Source organism: Ascaphus truei, chromosome 10 (assembly GCF_040206685.1).
Source record: "Ascaphus truei isolate aAscTru1 chromosome 10, aAscTru1.hap1, whole genome shotgun sequence".
In the NCBI taxonomy this organism is placed as follows: Eukaryota; Metazoa; Chordata; class Amphibia; order Anura; family Ascaphidae; genus Ascaphus; species Ascaphus truei.
This window is the reverse complement of record NC_134492.1, coordinates 63,437,380-63,457,744: the sequence shown is the minus strand read 5'-3', so window position 1 is coordinate 63,457,744 and position 20,365 is coordinate 63,437,380. Positions and strand designations below refer to the sequence as shown.

At 44.4% G+C, this 20,365-nt stretch overlaps 1 protein-coding gene across 8 annotated transcripts in view; it reads left to right on the top strand.

Annotated features, from left to right (window-relative positions):
• Positions 1-20,365, top strand: part of LOC142504014 (putative ferric-chelate reductase 1) — a 68,826-nt gene that overhangs the window by 35,326 nt on the left and 13,135 nt on the right. For 6 of the 8 annotated variants that reach the window (XM_075617104.1, XM_075617107.1, XM_075617101.1 and 3 more), the window contains exons 3-9: positions 8,910-9,043; positions 10,524-10,615; positions 15,433-15,493; positions 16,079-16,375; positions 16,888-16,989; positions 17,837-17,984; positions 18,256-18,375. In XM_075617104.1, the coding sequence (XP_075473219.1) occupies positions 8,910-9,043; positions 10,524-10,615; positions 15,433-15,493; positions 16,079-16,375; positions 16,888-16,989; positions 17,837-17,984; positions 18,256-18,375 (954 nt within the window). Of the gene's footprint in view, positions 1-4,768; positions 5,635-7,367; positions 7,740-8,909; positions 9,044-10,523; positions 10,616-15,432; positions 15,494-16,078; positions 16,376-16,887; positions 16,990-17,836; positions 17,985-18,255; positions 18,376-20,365 lie in introns of those variants that run through there. The other 2 variants (XM_075617109.1, XM_075617108.1) reach the window with 2 other exon arrangements.

Genomic DNA, 20,365 nt, shown 5'->3' with positions numbered 1-20,365 from the left:
GGCCTAACCACCCTCCCCCACTACCCACCCGGGAGGTCTACCCACCCACCCTTGGGGACAATACCCCCTTCCCCCACCCCACTACCCACAATAAAAACACTACACAGAATAAACATTACCATATTTAATAAACATAAAGACATAACCCACCCCCTGTGCCCCCCATAAAAACAAGATTTATTATTTTACATACAGGCTTAATACCACAGACCTACGGTAGTCCCCAGCGGTCCCAACGGGTGTCCGCAGGCCCCACAGTGCACCAGAGGGTGTGCCCACAGGGTCTGGGGGTCTCCGGGTGGTTCCCGCTAGGCCCCATAGGCCTCCAGGTGGTCCCTGCAGGTCACTGTGGGCCACAATGGGGTCCACGGGTGGTCCCGTGGGTGTCTGGGGTTCCCCGGGTCAGCCCCACAGGTGTCTGAGGCCCTCAGGTGGTTCCCACAGGGGTCTGGGGGTCCTGGGGTGGTCCCTGCGGTTAATCATGCCCAATATATATATATATATATATATATATATATATATATATATATACAGGCATACCCCGGTTTAAGTACACTCACTTTAAGTACACTCGCGAGTAAGTACACCTCGCTCAATAGGCAAACGGCAGCTCGCACATGCGCCTGTCAGCACGTCCTGATCAGCAATACTGGCTCCCTACCTGTAGCGAAGCTGTGCACAAGCAGGGAGACTATAGAGCCTGTTACACATGTGTTATTTACATCAGTTATGCCTGTGTATGACGATTGCAGCACAGTACATGCATCGATAAGTGGGGAAAAGGTGGTGCTTCACTTTAAGTACATTTTCGCTTTACATACATGCTCCGGTCCCATTGCGTACGTTAATATGGGGTATGCCTGTATATATATATATAGGCATGATGAAGCCAATGTACAAATGTATGGGTGAACTGTGTGTCTTTTCCCAGAATCCCTTGATGCGTGGAAGTACTATATGCTGGGTGATAATGGTGAAAGGCAGGCTTGCAGACATGTCTAAGGCATGCAAATGAGCACACAGTAATATTTCCATTTGCTATATGCTTTACTGTGGAGGGTTTTTGTCACTTTTTTTTACCCACAATAACTTACCGTGTGTGTGTGTTTGGAGTGGTAATTAGCTTAGCTACCCACTCAGTTAGAGAGGGCTGGAGTAAAGGTGTAGATAGTCTCCAAAGCGGAGTAGGACTTTATTTTGTTTATTTTCAATATTTTGCTGTGTTAAAGGAACTGGCACAATAAAGCCTTGTTTTAGTTTCACCTTAAAAACGGTCTCCATTGTGTACCTCTGCACACATCTCTTACAAAGAGCAAGAGGTTTGAGGAGCTGGGAGGGAATAGGGTCAAGAGGGCAGGTAGTAGAGGGAGTAGAAGAGATCAGCAGTGATGCATCCTCCTCTGTGTGGAAAAAGAGTCAAGAAAGGCAGGAGGAGAGTTAAGAAGCAGTGTAGGATGGGAGGAGGATACAGAGGGGATGTTCTGCCGAATGGAATCCACTTTTGTCTTGATGTAAAATGGAGGAAGAAAAACAGGCAGCAGAGGAGGATCTGAATAGGGAGTCAAAGACAGAGAAGAGTCAGCGCGAGTTATAAGTGAAGAAAAGTACGTTTGTTTAGCCTGGGAGAGGGCAGTGTGGAAACCGGATAGGATAAATTTGTAATGAAGGAAGTCAGCGAGAGTGTGAGATTTCCTCCAGAGGCGTTCAGAGGAACGAGTGCAGGAGCGCAGCATGCGCATGTAGGAATTTAGCCATCATCTGGTGTTAGAAGGGTGAGAACAGCAGAGAGAAAGAGGGACGTGTAGATCAAGAGAGGAGGATAAGATAGTTCCTGACCAGGTTGTCAGTCTGCAGCAGAACTGAGAGAGGAGAGGGAGGAGCATAAAGTGGAGTCAAGAGGTTAATAGTGCGCAGGTCACTGCAGAAACGAGGAGTACAAGGAGATGAAGGGGAGAAGTGAGAAAGAGAAAATGAGATGAGATGATGGTCAGATAGAGGAAAGGAGGAAATGGAGAAATCAGAGAGAGGTGTTGTTTTGTGAAAACCAGGTTCATGTAGTGGCCATGCTTGTGGGTGCTATTTGAAGTCCATTGGTGAAGGCCAAAAGAAGAGGCTAGAGAGAAAAGGCGGAAATCCCAAGGAAGAGATGGGTCATCAATATGGCAGTTGAAGTCACCAAGGAGAAGAACAGGGGAGTCTGAGGAGAGAAAGAAAGAAAGTCAGGATTCAAAGTGAGAGAGAAAGGCAGAAGGGGGGTGAGTAGAGGTAGGTGGGCAAAAGATGACTGCCACGTGGACAGGGAGAGGAGAAAAGAGCTGGACAGTGTGAACCTCAAAAGAGGGAAAAGAAAGAGAGGGAGGAGTTGGAAGGGTTCGGTAACGGCAGAGAGAGGAGAGAAGGAGCCCCACTCCTCCACCCCTGCCATCAGGGCGCACAGTATGGGAGAAAGAAAGGTCACCATAGGAGAGGGCAGCTTCCAGAGCAGAGTCAGACTGAGTGAGCCAGGTCTCAGTTATAGCAAAGAGGAGCAGATAGTGAGAGAGAAAGAAGTCATGCACAGAGAGGATGAATAGGAAAAAGAAAGCACTACTACCCAAGACGAAAATCAAGATATAGATCCCAATATACAGTAGGTAGACAGACCTTAGATTTTTACAGTGGATGTGCAATTACAGTGTAATAAATAATCATAAAAGAGTCTTAAAACCATGACATTTTAGTCCGGCAGCCGAAGTCCTAAAAAGAAAGATTTCGACATCCCTCCAGAAAACAACAATAACAAGCGGTGAAAGATTGGACGTCCTTATGATGCGTGGACTATTATTAGCCACTGTAGCTGATCAGTCTGGCACCGTATTTGGAAGTGCCGGCTCTCTGCAGATACAGCCATGCACAGTGTTCCGAAGACGCGGAGACGCGGAAGCCTCGGTGCAACCTGGGTGAGCGAGAGAGCCCAGGAAAGAAGGATCCAGCGCTCCACGGTTTTCTAAATAAAGTAAATTTCTTGTGCCACACAACGTTTCGACCAATAGGTCTTTCTCAAGTGACTAGGCATAACATAGAAAGACCTATTGGTCGAAACGTTGTGTGGCACAATAAATTTACTTTATTTAGAAATCCGTGGAGCGCTGGCTCCTTCTTTCCTGAGTACACTTTGGAAATTGCCTGGCAGGTACTTCCTTGAACCAGCAGCACCGGTAAACTGTATGTCTAATTTATCTATTTTGTGGAGTGCAGCCTAACCCCTCTTTCCATGAGCGAGAGAGCCACCAGAAGCCTAGGGGAGCGGACGACCCCATAGTTGGGAGCTCTTGACCTCAGGGACTGCAGGAGGCTCCATACATCGCGGTTGGAGGATTTCAACGCAGCTGCCGACATAAGCAAACCGACTATCAGTGTGCTGGAAAGTTTTGTATTCATATGCCAGACTGAACAGAACCCTTTGTGAGTTCAAAATGGCAATTTTATTATTAGTATTTTATTAAACGTTATTATGCCATGTATTCCTTTATATCGTTTTACTAAGACGCAGTACAATACTATACATCTCGGAAGGCTGTGAGAGGAAGATCAAAGTATACCGTTTACTTCCATCAAAGAGAGAATCAGTATAACAAAGTTAAGTGTGCCTCTGAAAAAGCGCAAAAGATATTGCATATATTATACTGTGATTACAAAATCTGTTTCTCATTTCTATTCATCTAATAGTCCACGCACCATAAGAACGTCCAATCTTTCACCGCTTCATGCACAGAGAGGAACTTGTTAGAGAGGGAGCGGGCATTACAAAGGGCACAGGAGAATGGGAGAGAGCAGGGAGGGTGGCAGGGGATGGGTATGAGGTTGGAGGGGTTAACACCAGAAGGCGTAGAAGTTGCATGTGGGAGGCGAGGACGAGCACATGTAGGAATAAGGCAGGAACCAGGATTGGGAGAGATATCCCCAGAAGCAAGGAGGAGAAGCATGGAAAGAAAGAGAATGTGTGAGGATGATTTGTAGGGGTGTGTTTTAGTGCAGGGGATATAGCTGTGTGGTGACAGAGGGCGCAGGTAAGAAAGGAGTTCATGTGAACTGAGAAGTGGGGAAGAAAGGAGAGATGGAGATATATGAATAGAGTTTGAGACATAAAGGAGAAAGGGAGAGAGGAGGGAGGGTGGCAGGGGATCGGTATAAGGTTGGAGAGGTTGACACCAGGATGAGTAGAAGTTGCATGTGGGAGGAGAGATGAGATCATGTAGAAATAAAACTAATTTTTTGTAAAAAGAGCATTTTTGTAGCAATATTTCTGCATTGATCATTCTTATTGAATGCGGTTTTTAATGTTCAATTGCATTCTGTTTTTGGGGCGATTTTGCATCACAAAACGGGTAAATTAATGAATAAGTGCTGAGCTGGGTAAGAAAAAAAAATACCTTCCTTAGTATTATTACAAAAAGGGTTACATAGATTGTAAGCTCTTCGGGGCAGGGACTCCTTTTTCTAATGTTACTTTTATGCCTGAAGTGCTAATTAACATTATATGTTATAATAATTATTAGTTCTTGTATAGCGCTGCTAGCTTTATGCAGCGCTTTACAGAGACATTTTGCAGGCACAGTTCTCTGCCCTGCAGAGCTTACAATCTATGTTTCTGGTGCCTGAGGCACAGGGAGATGAAGTGACTCCCCCAAGGTCACAAGGAGCCGACACCGGGAATTGAACGGAGTCCCCAGCTCCAAACTCTCAGTGCCAGTCAGTGTCGTTACTCACTGAAGCGCTTCCTTCTCTCTGTTAATAATGTTATATTATTATGTCCCGCGTGTTACTGCTGGGAGGTGTACATGGATGGGGCTATATACAGAAAGATAAATATACATACATTACCAGCACAAAAAGAATTGAGAATATTGCACACCATAACTTGAACACATAAATTAATAGGTTGCCTATCTCCAGTGGTGCCTATTGGACATGTATACAGCCTTACATCAGCCTAAAAATCCAGAACACACACAGTTTTTGAAAGACACAAAATCCTTTATTTCACACCAGACCAACGTTTCTGGTCCAGCGAGGGTCTTCCTCACGCTGATGAAGGTGGGTCTGCGGCCGGAACATTGAGCTCACCAAAAGGTGGTCCGTGGATTTCGTTTTTTTTTCCGTTTTTTTTTTTCAAAAGAAAAAACGAGTTGGTGAAAAAAAATAAAAAGATCTGACGCACGGAAATCCAGTTTCCTTGCGCCATAAAAAGAAAGAAGCGAGACTTGAGGTGCGCAGATAAGGAAGGTGAGCCAGGACCCCTCGGGGATGTTTGGGGTGAGGTGGTGGCCACCGGAGCTGTGGTGAGTTTTAGAGGACAGGCCACGTATTCATTTGAAGAGGAAGAAGAACATGGCTGGTTATGAAAGGTAGCGTGGCATGCTGCCACTAATTACCCACGTGTTTAATGACACAAGGAAGCTGGGTTGTTGTTTGCAAACAGCAGGAAGGACATTGTGCCAGCTGCAGTTAGAGTAACACAAAGGGTTACTTTGAGTAACAAATCCGTCAGTCGGATCTTTTCTACACAGAGGTTTCAGTTTAAATAGCATGAAGTAAATAGAAGTAGCCGTGTTAGTCCCGCAGCAAGAGGGCAAATGAGTACTGCAGTATTAGGTAATACCTTTGTTATTTGGACTAAGCATTGGTATCAAGGCCGCCGGCAAAGGGGGGGGGGGGGAGGGGAGCTGGGGTGTGGAATTGTGTGTGGGGGAGGGTGGGGGGATTGTGTGTATGCGTGTGTGTGTGTGTGTGTGTGTGTGTGTGTAGCGGAATTGTGTGTGGGGGCGGAGTGGAATTGTGTATGTGTGTGTGTGGAGGTGGAATTGTGTGTGTGTGTGAGGAGGGGGAAGTGTGGATGTGTATGCGTGTGTCTGGGGTGGAATTGTGTGTGTGTGTGTGTGTGTGTGTTTGTGTAGGAGGAAGTGTGGACGTGTATGCATGTGTCTGGGGTGGAATTGTGTCTGTGTGTGGGGGGGGGTTGTGTGTATGTGTGTGTGTAGCGGAATTGTGTGTGGGGGCGGAGTGGAATTGTGTATGTGTGTGTGTGGGAGGGTGGAATTGTGTGTGTGTGTGTGTGTGTGTGTGTGTGTGTGTGTGTGTGTGTGTGTGTGTGTGTGTGTGTGTGTGTGTGTGTGTGTGTGTGTGTGTGTGAGGAGGGGGAAGTGTGGATGTGTATGCGTGTGTCTGGGGTGGAATTGTGTGTGTGTGTGGGGGGGGGATGGAATTGTGTGTGTGTGGAGGAGGAGGAGGAAGTGTGGAAGTGTATGCATGTGTCTGGGGTGGAATTGTGTCTGTGTATGTGGGGAGAGGTGGAATTGTGTGTTTGTGTGAGGAGGGGGAAATGTGGATGTGTATGCGTGTGTCTGGGGTGGAATTGTGTGTGTGGGGGGAGGTGGAATTGTGTGTGTGTATGGAGGTGGAAGTGTATGCGTGTGTCTGGGGTGGAATTGTGTGTCTGTGTGTGTGTGGGGGTGGAATTGTGTGTGTGTGTGGGGGGTGGAATTGTGTGTGAGGAGGGGGAAGTGTGGTAGTGTATGCGTGTGTCTGGGGTGGAATTGTGTCTGTGTGTGTGGGGGGGTGGAATTGTGTGTTTGTGTGAAGAGGGGAAAGGGTGGAAGTGTATGTGTGTGTCTGGGGTGGAATTGTGGGTGGGTGTGTGTGGGGTGGGGGAGGAAGTGTGTGTGTGTGGTGGCGAAATGTGTGTGTGCGTGTCGGGGTGTGGACGTGTGTCGGGGTGGAATTGTGAGAGGAGGGGGTGTGTGAAAGGAGGAGGGGAGTTTGTAAGAGGAGGTAGGAGTGTGTGAGAGGGTGAGAAGGGGGGTGTAAAAGGTAGAGAAGTGGGGAGTGAAAGGGAGAGAAGGGGGAGTGAAAGGAAGAGTGTAAGACAGAGAGGGTGAGTGAGAGAAATACGTGGGGGGAGGGAGGAGTGTGAGGAGTGGGGTGAGAGAGCACGAGGAAGTGTGTAAAAGAAAGAGGGGAGCCCCTCAAGGCAACAGAGGGGCGACCCTGGAGGAAACTCTAGTCTAAATAATTGATATTATAAAACATGCTTTTGAGAAGGAAGAATCTGCACTCCAGTGAGACACCACTTCTCAAAGCAAAACCATTCCATCAATGATTGAGTGCAGAGTAACTGAGTAGTTCAGTAGTAGGTGTTACCTTTTTTCTTTGGACTAACAATTGATATAATAAGACAAGCTTTTGAGCGTCCTCTTGTCTTCCTTAGATCAGCAATTGCTCGACCTGAGGAAGAGAGAACTCTCGGAAACGTGTCTTATAATATCAAACCAAAACACCAACAGGTAACGCCTATTACTGAAGTACTACAGTAGTTAAAATATCCAACTTCCGAACCACAATATATCACGTCGAGTTGTTATTCAGACTCGGAATAAAGGACCAGGCAAAGGGCACATTAATCCCAAAAGTTGGGTTACCATTTAATAAATCTAAAGACAAACTAAAAACCAGATGAACTTTTTTGATAGATTTTCAATGTGTCCTGCTCTCTTGAACTGTGTTTTTATTATTTTTGTGCCATTTTGCACTCCTGAGATACCTGTGTTTCAGGGAAGAACAATGCAGAATCTGTGACCAAGCTCAACGTGAATAGTTTTCAAAGGACCAAATATTTGTCTCTGGACTGGTTCTCTGACTCTGCTCTTAGCTGTACAGTATAATGAAGCAGACAAACGATATAGGAAATCCATGTACAAAAGGTATAGGAAGATAAAAGTGATGCCCACTCATTTGCATGTCACTACCCAGCATCCTTGTCGGCAGCTTAACCTCTTTATGACATGACAATGGGATGGGGGAAGCAGGTTTTGGTGGACATATAGTAGATAGTATATGCGTAATGCTAAAGACCTATACAGAGCAGTACAAATTGGCATAATATAAATGTACCTACTCATATGAATGAATCTTGTAAATAAATCATTGAATAAGAACAGGTACTGGGTGTGGCATCCTAGTTAATTGACCAACCACTTCATAAGTGTCAGTATAGTACACAATACATCCAGGAACCGTTTGAGCAATTGAATCACCCTACATAGTACCTAATGTCCACAAATGAAGTAGGAAAAACATGTAGCAAGTAAAACGCACTATGCTGCAGCCTTCACGTAATCCAAAACTCCAGGTATTCTTAGTGTGCTTCCATCATGAAGGTGCAAGCATGAAAAATGATGGAAGTAATAGAGCACTACTCATGAATATTCAAAGAAGGAGAGGGAGTGGGAGTGGCTCAGTGAGTAAAAGACACTGACTAGCAGTGAGAGTTTGAAGCAGGGGAGCCTGGTTAATTTCCCAGTGTCAGCTCCTTGTGACCTTGGGCAAGTCACTTTATCTCCCTGTGCCTCAGGCACCAAAAAACATAGATTGTAAGCTCCACGGGGCAGGGACCTGTGCCTGCCAAATGTCTCTGTAAAGCGCTACGTATAACTAGCAGCGCTAAACAAAAACATGCTATTATTATTACATTATTATTATATTATTATTATATTATTAAAGAAGAAAAAACATTATTATAAAGAGGAAAGTGTGTTATCCATAAAAAGTCATTTATTGGTCATAGGGACAAAAATGGCAACAAAGACGCCCCACTAACGCGTTTTGGGCCCACACGGCCCTTTCTCAATTGGAAAGGGTCGTGTGGGCCCAAAATGCGTTGGTGGGGTGACTATGTTGCCAGTTTTGTCCCATGTTCTATGACCAATAAATAACTTTTTATGGATAACGCTCTTTCCTCTTTATAAAAATATTTTTTCTTCTTTGGATACTCATGCGTAGTTCTTTGTTACTTCCATCATTTTTCATGTTTGGTGGACATATGAAAGACATGCAGACACACTCATTGGTATTTTATCTCTGTTTTCCGTCAGTCACCCTACAGGGAATCTCCAGCACGTTCCGAGGATTCCTTCTGCAGGCTCGCTCTCTCCCAGGAGATAATATTGTTGGCAATTTTGAAGTGACAAACTCCACCTCTCAGACCCTGAATTGTGATGGGTCAGTGGTGAGTAGACTTATAGAGATGGATTCAGGGTACTGATCGGGGTCAGCATTGAGTAGATTTGTAGAGATTAATTCAGGGTACTGTTTGGGGTCAGCATTGAGTAAATTTGTAGAGATGGATTCGGGGTACTGTTTGGGGTCAGCGGTGAGTAGACATGGAGATGGATTCAGGGTACTGTTTGGTGTCAGCTGTGAGTATACTTATAGAGATGGATGCAGGGTACTGTTTGGGTTTAGGTGTGAGTAGACTTGTACAAAGGGATTCAGGGTACTGTTTGGGGTTAGTGGTGAGTAGATTTGTAGAGATGGATTCAGGGTACTGTTTGGGGTTTGGGGTGAGTAGACTTGTACAGAGGGATTGATGGTACTGTTTGGGGTTAGTGGTGAGTAGATTTGTAGAGATGGATTCAGGGTACTGTTTGGGGTTAGGTGTGAGTAGACTTGTACAGAAGGATTCAGGGTACTGTTTGGGATTAGAGGCGAGTAGACTTGTAGAGATGGATTCATGGTACTGTTTGGGGTTCGGCGTGAGTCGATTTGTAGAGAGGGATTCAGAGTACTGTTTGGGGTCAGGGGTGAGTAGATTTGTGGAGATGGATTCAGGGTTTTGTTTGGGGTCAGCGGTGAGTAGATTTTCTAGAGATGGATTCGGGGTACTGTTTGAGGTCAACGGTGTGTAGACATAGAGATGGATTCATGGTACTGTTTGGGGTCAGCTATAAGTAGACTTATAGAGATGGATTCAGGGTACTGTTTGGGTTTAGGTGTGAGTAGACTTGTACAGAGGGATTCAGGGTACTTTTTGGGGTTCGGGGTGAGTAGACTTGTACAAAGGTATTCTGGGTACTGTTACGGGTTAGGGGTGAGTAGACATGTAGAGATGGATTCAGGGTACTGTTTGGGGTTAGGGGTGAGTTGATTTGTAGAGAGGGATTCAGGGTACTGTTTGGGGTTATGGGTGAGTAGACTTGTAGAGATGGATTCAGGGTACTGTTTGGGGTCAGAGGTGAGTCGATTTGTAGAGAGGGATTCAGGGTTCTGTTTGGGGTTAGGGGTGAGTAGATTTGTAGAGATGGATTCAGGGTACTGTTTGGGGTTAGGGGTGAGTCTATTTGTAGAGAGGGATTCAGGGTACGGTTTGGGGTTAGTGGTGAGTGGATTTGTAGGGAGGGATTCAGGGTACTGTTTGGGGTTAGTGGTGAGTGGATTTGTAGAGAGGTGTTCAGGGTACTGTTTGGGGTTTGGGGTGAGTAGACTTGCAGAGATGGCTCTTTTGGCACTGATGGATTTGGTGTACTGTTAGTGCTTGGGGTCAGTGATGTGCAGCTTGGCTTCTGGAAGCAAATCATTTAAGATCCTGTTATTTAACCCTATTGCTGCCAGAGGGGCCTACAGTGCAATGCAGGCTTAGCATGAATTGATAAGGGGATGTGAGGGTCTGGAGGGTTAGTCTGCCTCTGATGTCCTGATCCATTTGTTAGGGTGCTGCCGTCAGTCATACAGACCGGAGTGACAAGTCCAGCACCTCAGCAGTTTGGACAGCACCGGCTGGTACTGGGAACATACGGTTCAGGTGAGGATCCCACAGAATAAACCCCTCAGACTGTGCACGTGTTCGGTTTGTATGTTCTGTCTGAGCAAGTAATGATTGGCAGAGGATGCTACTCTGCGTGAGTGGGGCAGTTAAGGGCAAATAGACTTTAATCTGTGGCACATTGCAATAAAGACAGGTGGGGCATTTACAGAAATCTCCTGGCTGCAAATTGAGATAAAAAAACAAAACATTATTATTGGGGTTTAACTTGTATAGTACCGACAGTGTACGCAGCGCAGTACAGAATTTTTGCAGGCACGACTACCTGCCCCATTGAGCTTACAATCAATTTTTTGGTGCCTGAGGCACAGGGAGATAAAGTCACTCAATGACATTATTTACAGAGTCAGTGCCTTTACTCACTGACTATCCCACTCCCTGTCCTAGTAACACAGTATCATAGTAACATAGTATAATATAATAGTATCATAGTAACATAGTATAATATAATAGTATCATAGTAACATAGTATCATAATATCATAGTATAATATAATAGTAACATAGTAACATAGTATAATATAATAGTATCATAGTAACATATAATAGTATCATAGTAACATAGTATAATATAATAGTATCATAGTAACATAGTATAATATAATAGTATCATAGTAACATAGTATAATATAATAGTATCATAGTAACATAGTATCGTAATATAATAGTATCATAGTAACATAGTATAATATAATAGTAGCATAGTAACATAGTATAATATAATAGTATCATAGTAACCTAGTATAATATAATAGTATCATAGTAACATAGTATAATATAATAATATCATAGTAACATAGTATAATATAATAGTATCATAGTAACATAGTACTGTATAATATAATAGTATCATAGTAACATAGTATCGTATTATAATAGTATCATAGCAACATAGTATCATAGTAACATAGTATAATATAATAGTATCATAGTAACATAGTATAATATAATAGTATCATAGTAACATAGTATCGTAATATAATCGTATCATAGCAACATAGTATCATAGTATAATATAATAGTAACATAGTAACATAATATAATAGTATCATGGTAACATACAGTAATATCATAGTATCATAATATAATAGTTGCATAGTAACATAGTATCATAATATAGTATCATAGTAACATAGTATCATAATATTATAGTATAATAGTAACATAGTATTATAATATAATAGTATAATAACCTAATATCATAGTACTATAATGCCATATTATCACAGTAACATAATATAATAGTATCAGAGTAAAACAATATTACAGTATCATAGTAACATAATATCATAGTCCTATAATGCCATAGTATTATAGTAACATATTATCACAGTAACATAATATAATGGTATCAGAAAAAAATAATATTACAGTGTGCAGTGACAGAAAATGATAGTATCATGTTAACATACTATTGTAGTATCAAAATAATATAATTTCGCAGTATCGTAGTAACATAGTATCACAGCATCATACAGTAGTATTGTTATATCATGGTAACATAATATCACAGTATCATAGTAATATAATACCATAGTATCAGAGTAACATATTATCACAGTAACATAATATTATAGTATCAGAGTAAAATAATACTACAGTATCATAGTAATATAATATCAGTATAACATAATAGTATCATATTAACATACTATTATAGTAAAATAATATTAGGGTGTCACAGTAACAGTATCATACTAACATATTACAGTATCAAATTCAAATAATATTACAGTATGTTAGTAACATTAAATTATAGTATCGTGTTAACATACTATTATAGTATCAAAGTAACATAATATCACAGTATCATAGTAACATAGTATCATACAGTAGTAATATTATATCATAGTAACATATTATAGTATAGTAACATAATATCACAGTATCAGAGTAACATGATATCATAGTAATATAATGCCATAGTATCAGAGTAACATATTATCACAGTAACATAATATTATAGTATCAGAGTACAATGATATTACATCATCATAGTAATATAGTATCATGGTAACATAATATTATAGTATCATAGTAAAATAATATCATAGTAACATAATATTGTAGTATCATAGTAACATACCACTATAGTATCAAAGTAACATATCATAGTATCACAGTAACATTATATCATAGTAACATTATTATTATTAATTGTTATTAATTAATTATTATTGTTATTAATTGTATACTAAGATATCACAGTATTAGGGGCCTATTCATTAAACTTCAATGAGTGCATTAATGCTGGTTAAGTGCCCTTTTCAAGCGATATTGTATGGGTAGCTATTCACAAAGCTCCGATACCCAGGCAATATCGCACTAAAATGGCTTTTTACCTAACTATAACATTCTGGCTATAAGAAGTACTGCGGTGGCTGAAAAAATGCCCAAACTCGCATTTTTGCCAGAAACTGCTAAGCTATTTAGCTTCGAGATGCAGATCGTAATATAAACACTTGCATTGTTTCTCGCCAGATAAAGGGCGGCGAGATCGGAGTCGCCAATTGCATATCACAGAGTTTATTTTATTTTTACTGCATAGGATTGATACCGGGGGTCTCCGGGTGGTCTCCGGAGCTGACCCGCATTCATTTCAGCCCCGGATTCAATCCTACAGTAGGTAATAACAATAAAATTACAGCCAGCTTCATTACCCTAGTGGCTCACTGCTAAGGTAATAAAGGGGTTAAATAGCAGGCACTGCTTTGTTGTTGGTAGAGGGGGTGGGTGAAGCTTGTAGTTGCCCCAGGGTCGGTGTTTAGGTCCCCCGAGAGGGTTGCCGTAGGAGTTAACCCCTTCATTACCATAGTGGTTGGTTATGGGTGAGGTGATTAAGGGGTAGTGGTCAGTAGTTCAATTTTTTTCTTTTAATGTTGCTGCCCACGGAAGACACAGACAACGCGCTGGAAGACGAGGACGGCCCTCACCCTGGCATTCTGGGGGGCAAGGTTTTTAGGGTTGAGGGGGTAGGTAGTTGGGTTGTTCTATTTTAATGTTTATTCGGGGAAGAGGGGGTGGGTGAAGGGGGTAGTTGGCCTCATGGTGTGTGGTTAAGCCTACCAAGTGGGTAGCAGGAGGTGTTAACCCTTCATTACCATAGCGGTTACCACTGCTATGGTAATGAATGGGCTAACTCCTCCCTTAACCTTCCTGGCAGGCCTAGCCACCCACCCTCCCACCCCACCCTAGCCCCATCACCCACCCACCCCACCCTAGCTCCATCACCCACCCCCTCTACCCCCAATAAACCAGGTACTCTGGCTTAACCCTTCATTGTCTTAGCAGATAGCCACTATGGTAATAAAGCTGTTTTAATATTAATTTTTATAACGGAGTATTGAAGCAGGGGGTCTCCTGAGCTGAACCGCATTTGTTTCAGCATCGGGGACCCCCTGATTCCCGAGTTACAAGCCTCGGTATGGGGTGCCGGTATCGCAGCCATGTTTAAATTCTCCCACGTCACGTAACCGGGACAATGAAATGCACAGATAATGGCACCCAATGCCAGAGCCTGTAACTCAGGAAGCAGGGGGTCCCAGGAGCTGAAATCAATGCAGTTCAGCTATGGAGACCCCTTGCTGTTATTAAAATTAACATTAAAACAGCTTCATTACCTTAGCGGCTAGCAAACATTAAAACTGCGTGATCGCCTGTAAAAGCTGGCAAGGAGATGCAGCTCTCTCTGTGCAGGGAGATCGCCTGTAAGAGCTGTGCAGGGAGATGCAGCTCTCTCTGTGCAGGGAGATCGCCTGTGAGAGCTGTGCAGGGAGATGCAGCTCTCTCTGTGCAGGGAGATCGCCTGTGAGAGCTGTGCAGGGAGATGCAGCTCTCTCTGTGCAGGGAGATCGCCTGTAAGAGCTGTGCAGGGAGATGCAGCTCTCTCTGTGCAGGGAGATCGCCTGTAAGAGCTGTGCAAGGAGATGCAGCTCCCTCTGTGCAGGGAGATCGCCTGTAAGAGCTGTGCAGGGAGATGCAGCTCTCTCTGTGCAGGGAGATCGCCTGTGAGAGCTGTGCAGGGAGATGCAGCTCTCTCTGTGCAGGGAGATCGCCTGTAAGAGCTGTGCAGGGAGATGCAGCTCTCTCTGTGCAGGGAGATCGCCTGTAAGAGCTGTGCAGGGAGATGCAGCTCTCTCTGTGCAGGGAGATCGCCTGTAAGAGCTGTGCAGGGAGATGCAGTTCTCTCTGTGCATGGAGATCCCTGTAAGAGCTGTGCAGGGAGATGCAGCTGTCTCTGTGCAGGGAGATCCCTGTAAGAGCTGTGCAGTGAGATGCAGTTCTCTCTGTGCATGGAGATCCCTGTAAGAGCTGTGCAGGGAGATGCAGCTCTCTCTGTGCAGGGAGATGCAGCTCTTCCAGGCTGCGGGAGCAAAATCACTCTTTTAGCAAACACAAAGTAGTATGACGTTGCATTTTTTTTACTGCACTATAAAAAAAACTTGCGATTTTTCGTAGTGAATACTGTTTTGACACAAATTTCTTATAGTGCGGTAAGAAAATGCAACGCCGATCGGTAATGTACTGAACTTATCGACGTTTAGTGAATAGGCCCCTTAGAGTAACATGATATAATCATAGTAACATTATATCATAGTAACATATTGTATAGTAACATGATATCACAGTATCAGAGTAACATAGTAACAGTATCAGAGTAACATAGTAACTATCATGGCTGAATACAAAAAAGTCCACAAGTTGAACCTTTGCAGAAATCTTACAGTATATAGTTTTCATTAGAAACCCGCCCGGTGTTAAATCGTTTTCTGACAACTGCGTTATTTTCCGGTCCAGGGTCACTTTTGTTCAGACTGTGCCGGTTTTCTGGGCCGGAGTAGAAAGCCCTCTCCTCACAGTAAGTTCCCATTCCTTCCATGTCCCAGCTTAGCACTGGAACAGTGTTTTGGGAATCCGTTGCCCCCCAGCTCCCAGCCGCCGGACGCTGATCAGATCTCCCGCGATCCCTCAGAGATAAGGATTTATCACAGAACGTAGCGCTGGGAATAAGATACACAAGGGACACAAAGAGATACGTGTGTTTTTGTATTTAAAGTAGGTTTGAAGCAGGGGGTCCCCGGAACTGAACTGCATTAATTTAACTAATTAAAAAAACTAGAGTCTTACTGATAGAAATTAGCATTTTTCCATTAAAATGCCAAACTCCGGCCCAGAGCCTCCAATTCTCCCTGATTTCGGTCCTAGGGGGTAACATCTCTGCCATCGAAAAGCAAAGTGTGGAACACACAAAATATCTATAAGAATACTCCACATTATCATCATTATTGGGAACCGGTGTACGCAGTAACTTATCAGCACCGTATACCCATCCACGCCATATACACATTAGCATGTGAAATACACAGCTACATATATGTGAATATGTGCTAAATTACACGTGCAACACGCTGATACTCTCCAGTTCTTCTTCTTGTTGTTACAGGTCATCTCAAGTTCCACCCAATCCAGTGTCTCTAGTTCTGCTCCACCTGACACCTCTCCCAGTCTCCCCAGTTTGTCTTCCTCTGGCTCCTCTCCTCTTCCTCCCACGTCCGTCTCCAGAGCCTCATGTGGCCTAGAGAAGGTTTGCTTCAGCAGTCCCACCGACTGTGACCCCTCCACCATGAGCAACTGCTTCTTCATGTCCTCTGCTCCAGTCAGCGGGGGAGGGTACTGGTTTGAGATCAGTGGCCCATCTGACGGATACGTGGCCATTGGGTTTTCTGATGACACACAAATGGTGAGACCCTCAGACTTGTTGATGAGACCAGTTTTATGGATTCTGCTTGTGTACATGCATTTGGTACCAGCTCTTTACACCATCAACCTTCCAGTCATGGGGTCTCTGACTCTCTTCCCATTTTGAATCATCCACAAATTATATACTAGACTAGGGGTGCCAACACCAGTTATCAAGGGCCACTATCAGGTCAAGTTTTAAGGATATCCCTGAGTTGCCCACCCATGCACTAGAATATTATAAACCTTACAGGTTGCCCCCTGTGGGGTTAATATTATGGCAAGACCCCATCCTTTCCAGGGTAAGCGGTAAATGACTGTTGCAGAATGCCGTTTTCTGATTTTTATTTACAGGCAGAATGTTAGCGTCATGTAGTTATGAGATTCAGTATAATATCATATATACAGTAATATAGTATCCAATGATATAGTATTATATAGTGTAGTGTATTATTATAGATTGATTGTGGCATTTCCCCTGCTGTCTGCTTTGCTGAATGTCCTGTATTCCAGGGAAATGACGACATTTATATCTGTGGAATGAACTCCGCGGGGACGGTTCAGGTCCAACATGCCTACTCCGAGGGGAAGGTCCGACCGCGCATCCTAGCCCTGGTAACAATCCTGTCTTATTGGCTTCCGTGACCCTCTCATGCGCTGTCTGGCGGTCTAGCATTCAGCCGCTGCTCACCTCGCTGCTACGCCGCTAAGATAACCCACTCACCTTCCCTCTTACCCTAAAACCCCCTAATGTTAACCCCTAATAGTAATGCTATCCCAAAAATCTTAACCCCTTACCCTAAAACCCTTTACCGTAAACCCTAACCGTAACCGCTAAAACCCCTAAAGTTATCTCCCTACCCTAATTGCTAAAACCCATAAAGCTTTCCTATACACTGACCACTAAACCCTTAAATGTAACCCCCTACCCTAACCACCAAAACCCCTAAAGTTATCCCCCTACCATAACCACTAACACCCTTAAAGTTATCCCTTTACCCTAACCCCTAAAGTTATCCCCCTACCCTAACCACTAAAACCCCTAAAGTTATCCCCCTACCCTAAAACTTGTCGAAGCGGCTGGCAGCGGCATTAGTGGAGGGTTTCCCTAGGGCTAAAAGCCGGTTGGGAGTTGGTCATGGTGGGACGCCCGCATCCCAATGTCCCATTCTGGATGTCTGGTAACTTCAACAGGCACTGAGAACATCAGGTCCTCCATAAACTGTGGGAGGAGGGAGTAGAGAGGAGAGGCTCGTCCTGGCCATCTACGAGCTGATGGGTATAAGACCTGTGCCCTATATACCTATTATCAACTGAAGAATGGCAAACCGTGTGGCAGTATCTGGCCGCAGGGAGACATGCCCAAACCCGTCTGTTGAATTGAACCTGCTCTGATACAAAGACACGTGGCCCTTGGACCTCACAGGCCTTATTATTTCACACTCTGTGTCCCTCTCGTTAGAATAATGTGGAGGTCAGTCTGGCATCCTTCAGCAGCGGAGTCATGCAGTGCTCCTTCATGTCAAGGAACAACATCTCAACGCAAACGCCCACACGCGCCAGCAGCAACTCCTTCTATATATTCCTGGCCTACGGAGCATCCGTCAATGGTGAGTGGTTTCAGGAAGTCCACAGTAATGGGGCATATTGACTTGAAGCTCCAACTCAGGGGGTGGCAAACTCCAGTCCTCAAGGGCCACCAACAGGTCAGATTTTCAGAATATCTCTGCTTCAGCACAGGTGGCTCAGTTGAAGATTTAGCCACCTGTGCTGAAGCAGGGATATCATGAAAATCCGACCTGTTGGGGGGTTTTGAGGACGGGAGTTGAGCACCCCTGGATTTAACCTGTCTTTAGTACTATGTGTTACTTTGTTTCCTAGGAGTGATACAATTCCACGGCACCACTGGGACGTCCATCAGCAGCACCAAGATTGACCTATTGGTGGCTGCTAATGTATCATCCAGCCAATCCAGTGGTCAGTCTACCATAAAAGCACACGGTTAGTGTTACCTCTTTATTCTATCCCTTCTGGGCCAGGATCTGAGGGACGTGTTGGGTACATTACACATGCAGTCCCCCTGCATTATCCTACTACTAGGGCACATTAGGGATACGTGCCCCGTCTAACATTATCCTACTACTAGGGCACATTAGGGATACGTGCCCCGTCTAACATTATCCTACTACTAGGGCACATTAGGGATACGTGCCCCATCTAACATTATCCTACTACTAGGGCACATTAGGGATACGTGCCCCGTCTAACATTATCCTACTACTAGGGCACATTAGGGATACGTGCCCCGTCTAACATTATCCTACTACTAGGGCACATTAGGGATACGTGCCCCATCTAACATTATCCTACTACTAGGGCACATTAGGGATACGTGCCCCGTCTAACATTATCCTACTACTAGGGCACATTAGGGATACGTGCCCCGTCTAACATTATCCTACTACTAGGGCACATTAGGGATACGTGCCCCGTCTAACATTATCCTACTACTAGGGCACATTAGGGATACATGCCCCGTCTAACATTATCCTACTACTAGGGCACATTAGGGATACGTGCCCCGTCTAACATTATCCTACTACTAGGGCACATTAGGGATACGTGCCCCGTCTAACATTATCCTACTACTAGGGCACATTAGGGATACGTGCCCCATCTAACATTATCCTACTACTAGGGCACATTAGGGATACGTGCCCCGTCTAACATTATCCTACTACTAGGGCACATTAGGGATACGTGCCCCATCTAACATTATCCTACTACTAGGGCACATTAGGGATACGTGCCCCGTCTAACATTATCCTACTACTAGGGCACATTAGGGATACGTGCCCCGTCTAACATTATCCTACTACTAGGGCACATTAGGGATACGTGCCCCGTCTAACATTATCCTACTACTAGGGCACATTAGGGATACGTGCCCCGTCTAACATTATCCTACTACTAGGGCACATTAGGGATACGTGCCCCGTCTAACATTATCCTACCCTGGCGACACACTTTATTCGAGCTCGGCTAGTCCCACGAATTCGGGTATACCCGGGTGTATTGAGGTTTGTGACTGTTTTCTGCCCGAGTGCATTGAGGTATTTTCTAGGCAGGGATTGAAGCATTTTATTCCCGCTGGCTGCAATACTGCACAGTATATATATATATACTGCATTACAATTCATGAATTTATGCCATCTGGTAGACACGCGAAGCATTGCAGCCTATTAAATCCTAATCATTATCATTTAACAGATCAGCCGCCCGTCAGCCAGGCATGAACCCAGGCTGGGAAGGCAAATGCAACGGGGCTTGTCAGAGGTGAGGAGCGGCGCATTCCAGGTATCTGCCAGGTACATACTGGGTATCTGCTCGAATAAAGTGTGTCGGTGCAGTACTACTAGGGCACATTAGGGATACGTGCCCTGTCTAACCTTGTAAACCTGCAGGGTCCGTTACATACACCTCTTTCCCACACTGCTGTAGTTCAGTATCATCATCAACAAGCCTCTAAAGATGCAATCCAATGATTATATAGGATTGTAGCAGCGTTTCTCCGGAGCTGAACCCCATTGATTTCAGCTCCGGGGACCCCCTGCTTCTGGTGATAGTTACCTCTGTAGTAGGTGCTGCTGTGCTCGGCTACAAGGGATCATGTAATGGCCGCTGTGCAAAGCTCCCGCTCCCCGCGGGCCAATAGGAAGCTATGACATCATCAGGTTCAACTTCCTATTGGTCAGCGTGATGCGGGAGCTTTAAACTTTAAAGCCCTGCGAGCGCAGCTGGAGCGGCTACCGGGTCCCACGTGTAGCTAAGTATATCTGGAAGCAGAGGGCCTCTGGAGCTGAAATGAATGGGGGTTCAGCACTGGAGATCCCCTGCTTCAATCCTATGTAAAAAAAAAATAACTTTGCCAAAATAAGTCACCGTCTTGGATTGTCCCTTTAACAAGCAGATAATACGTCTTTGGAAAAAC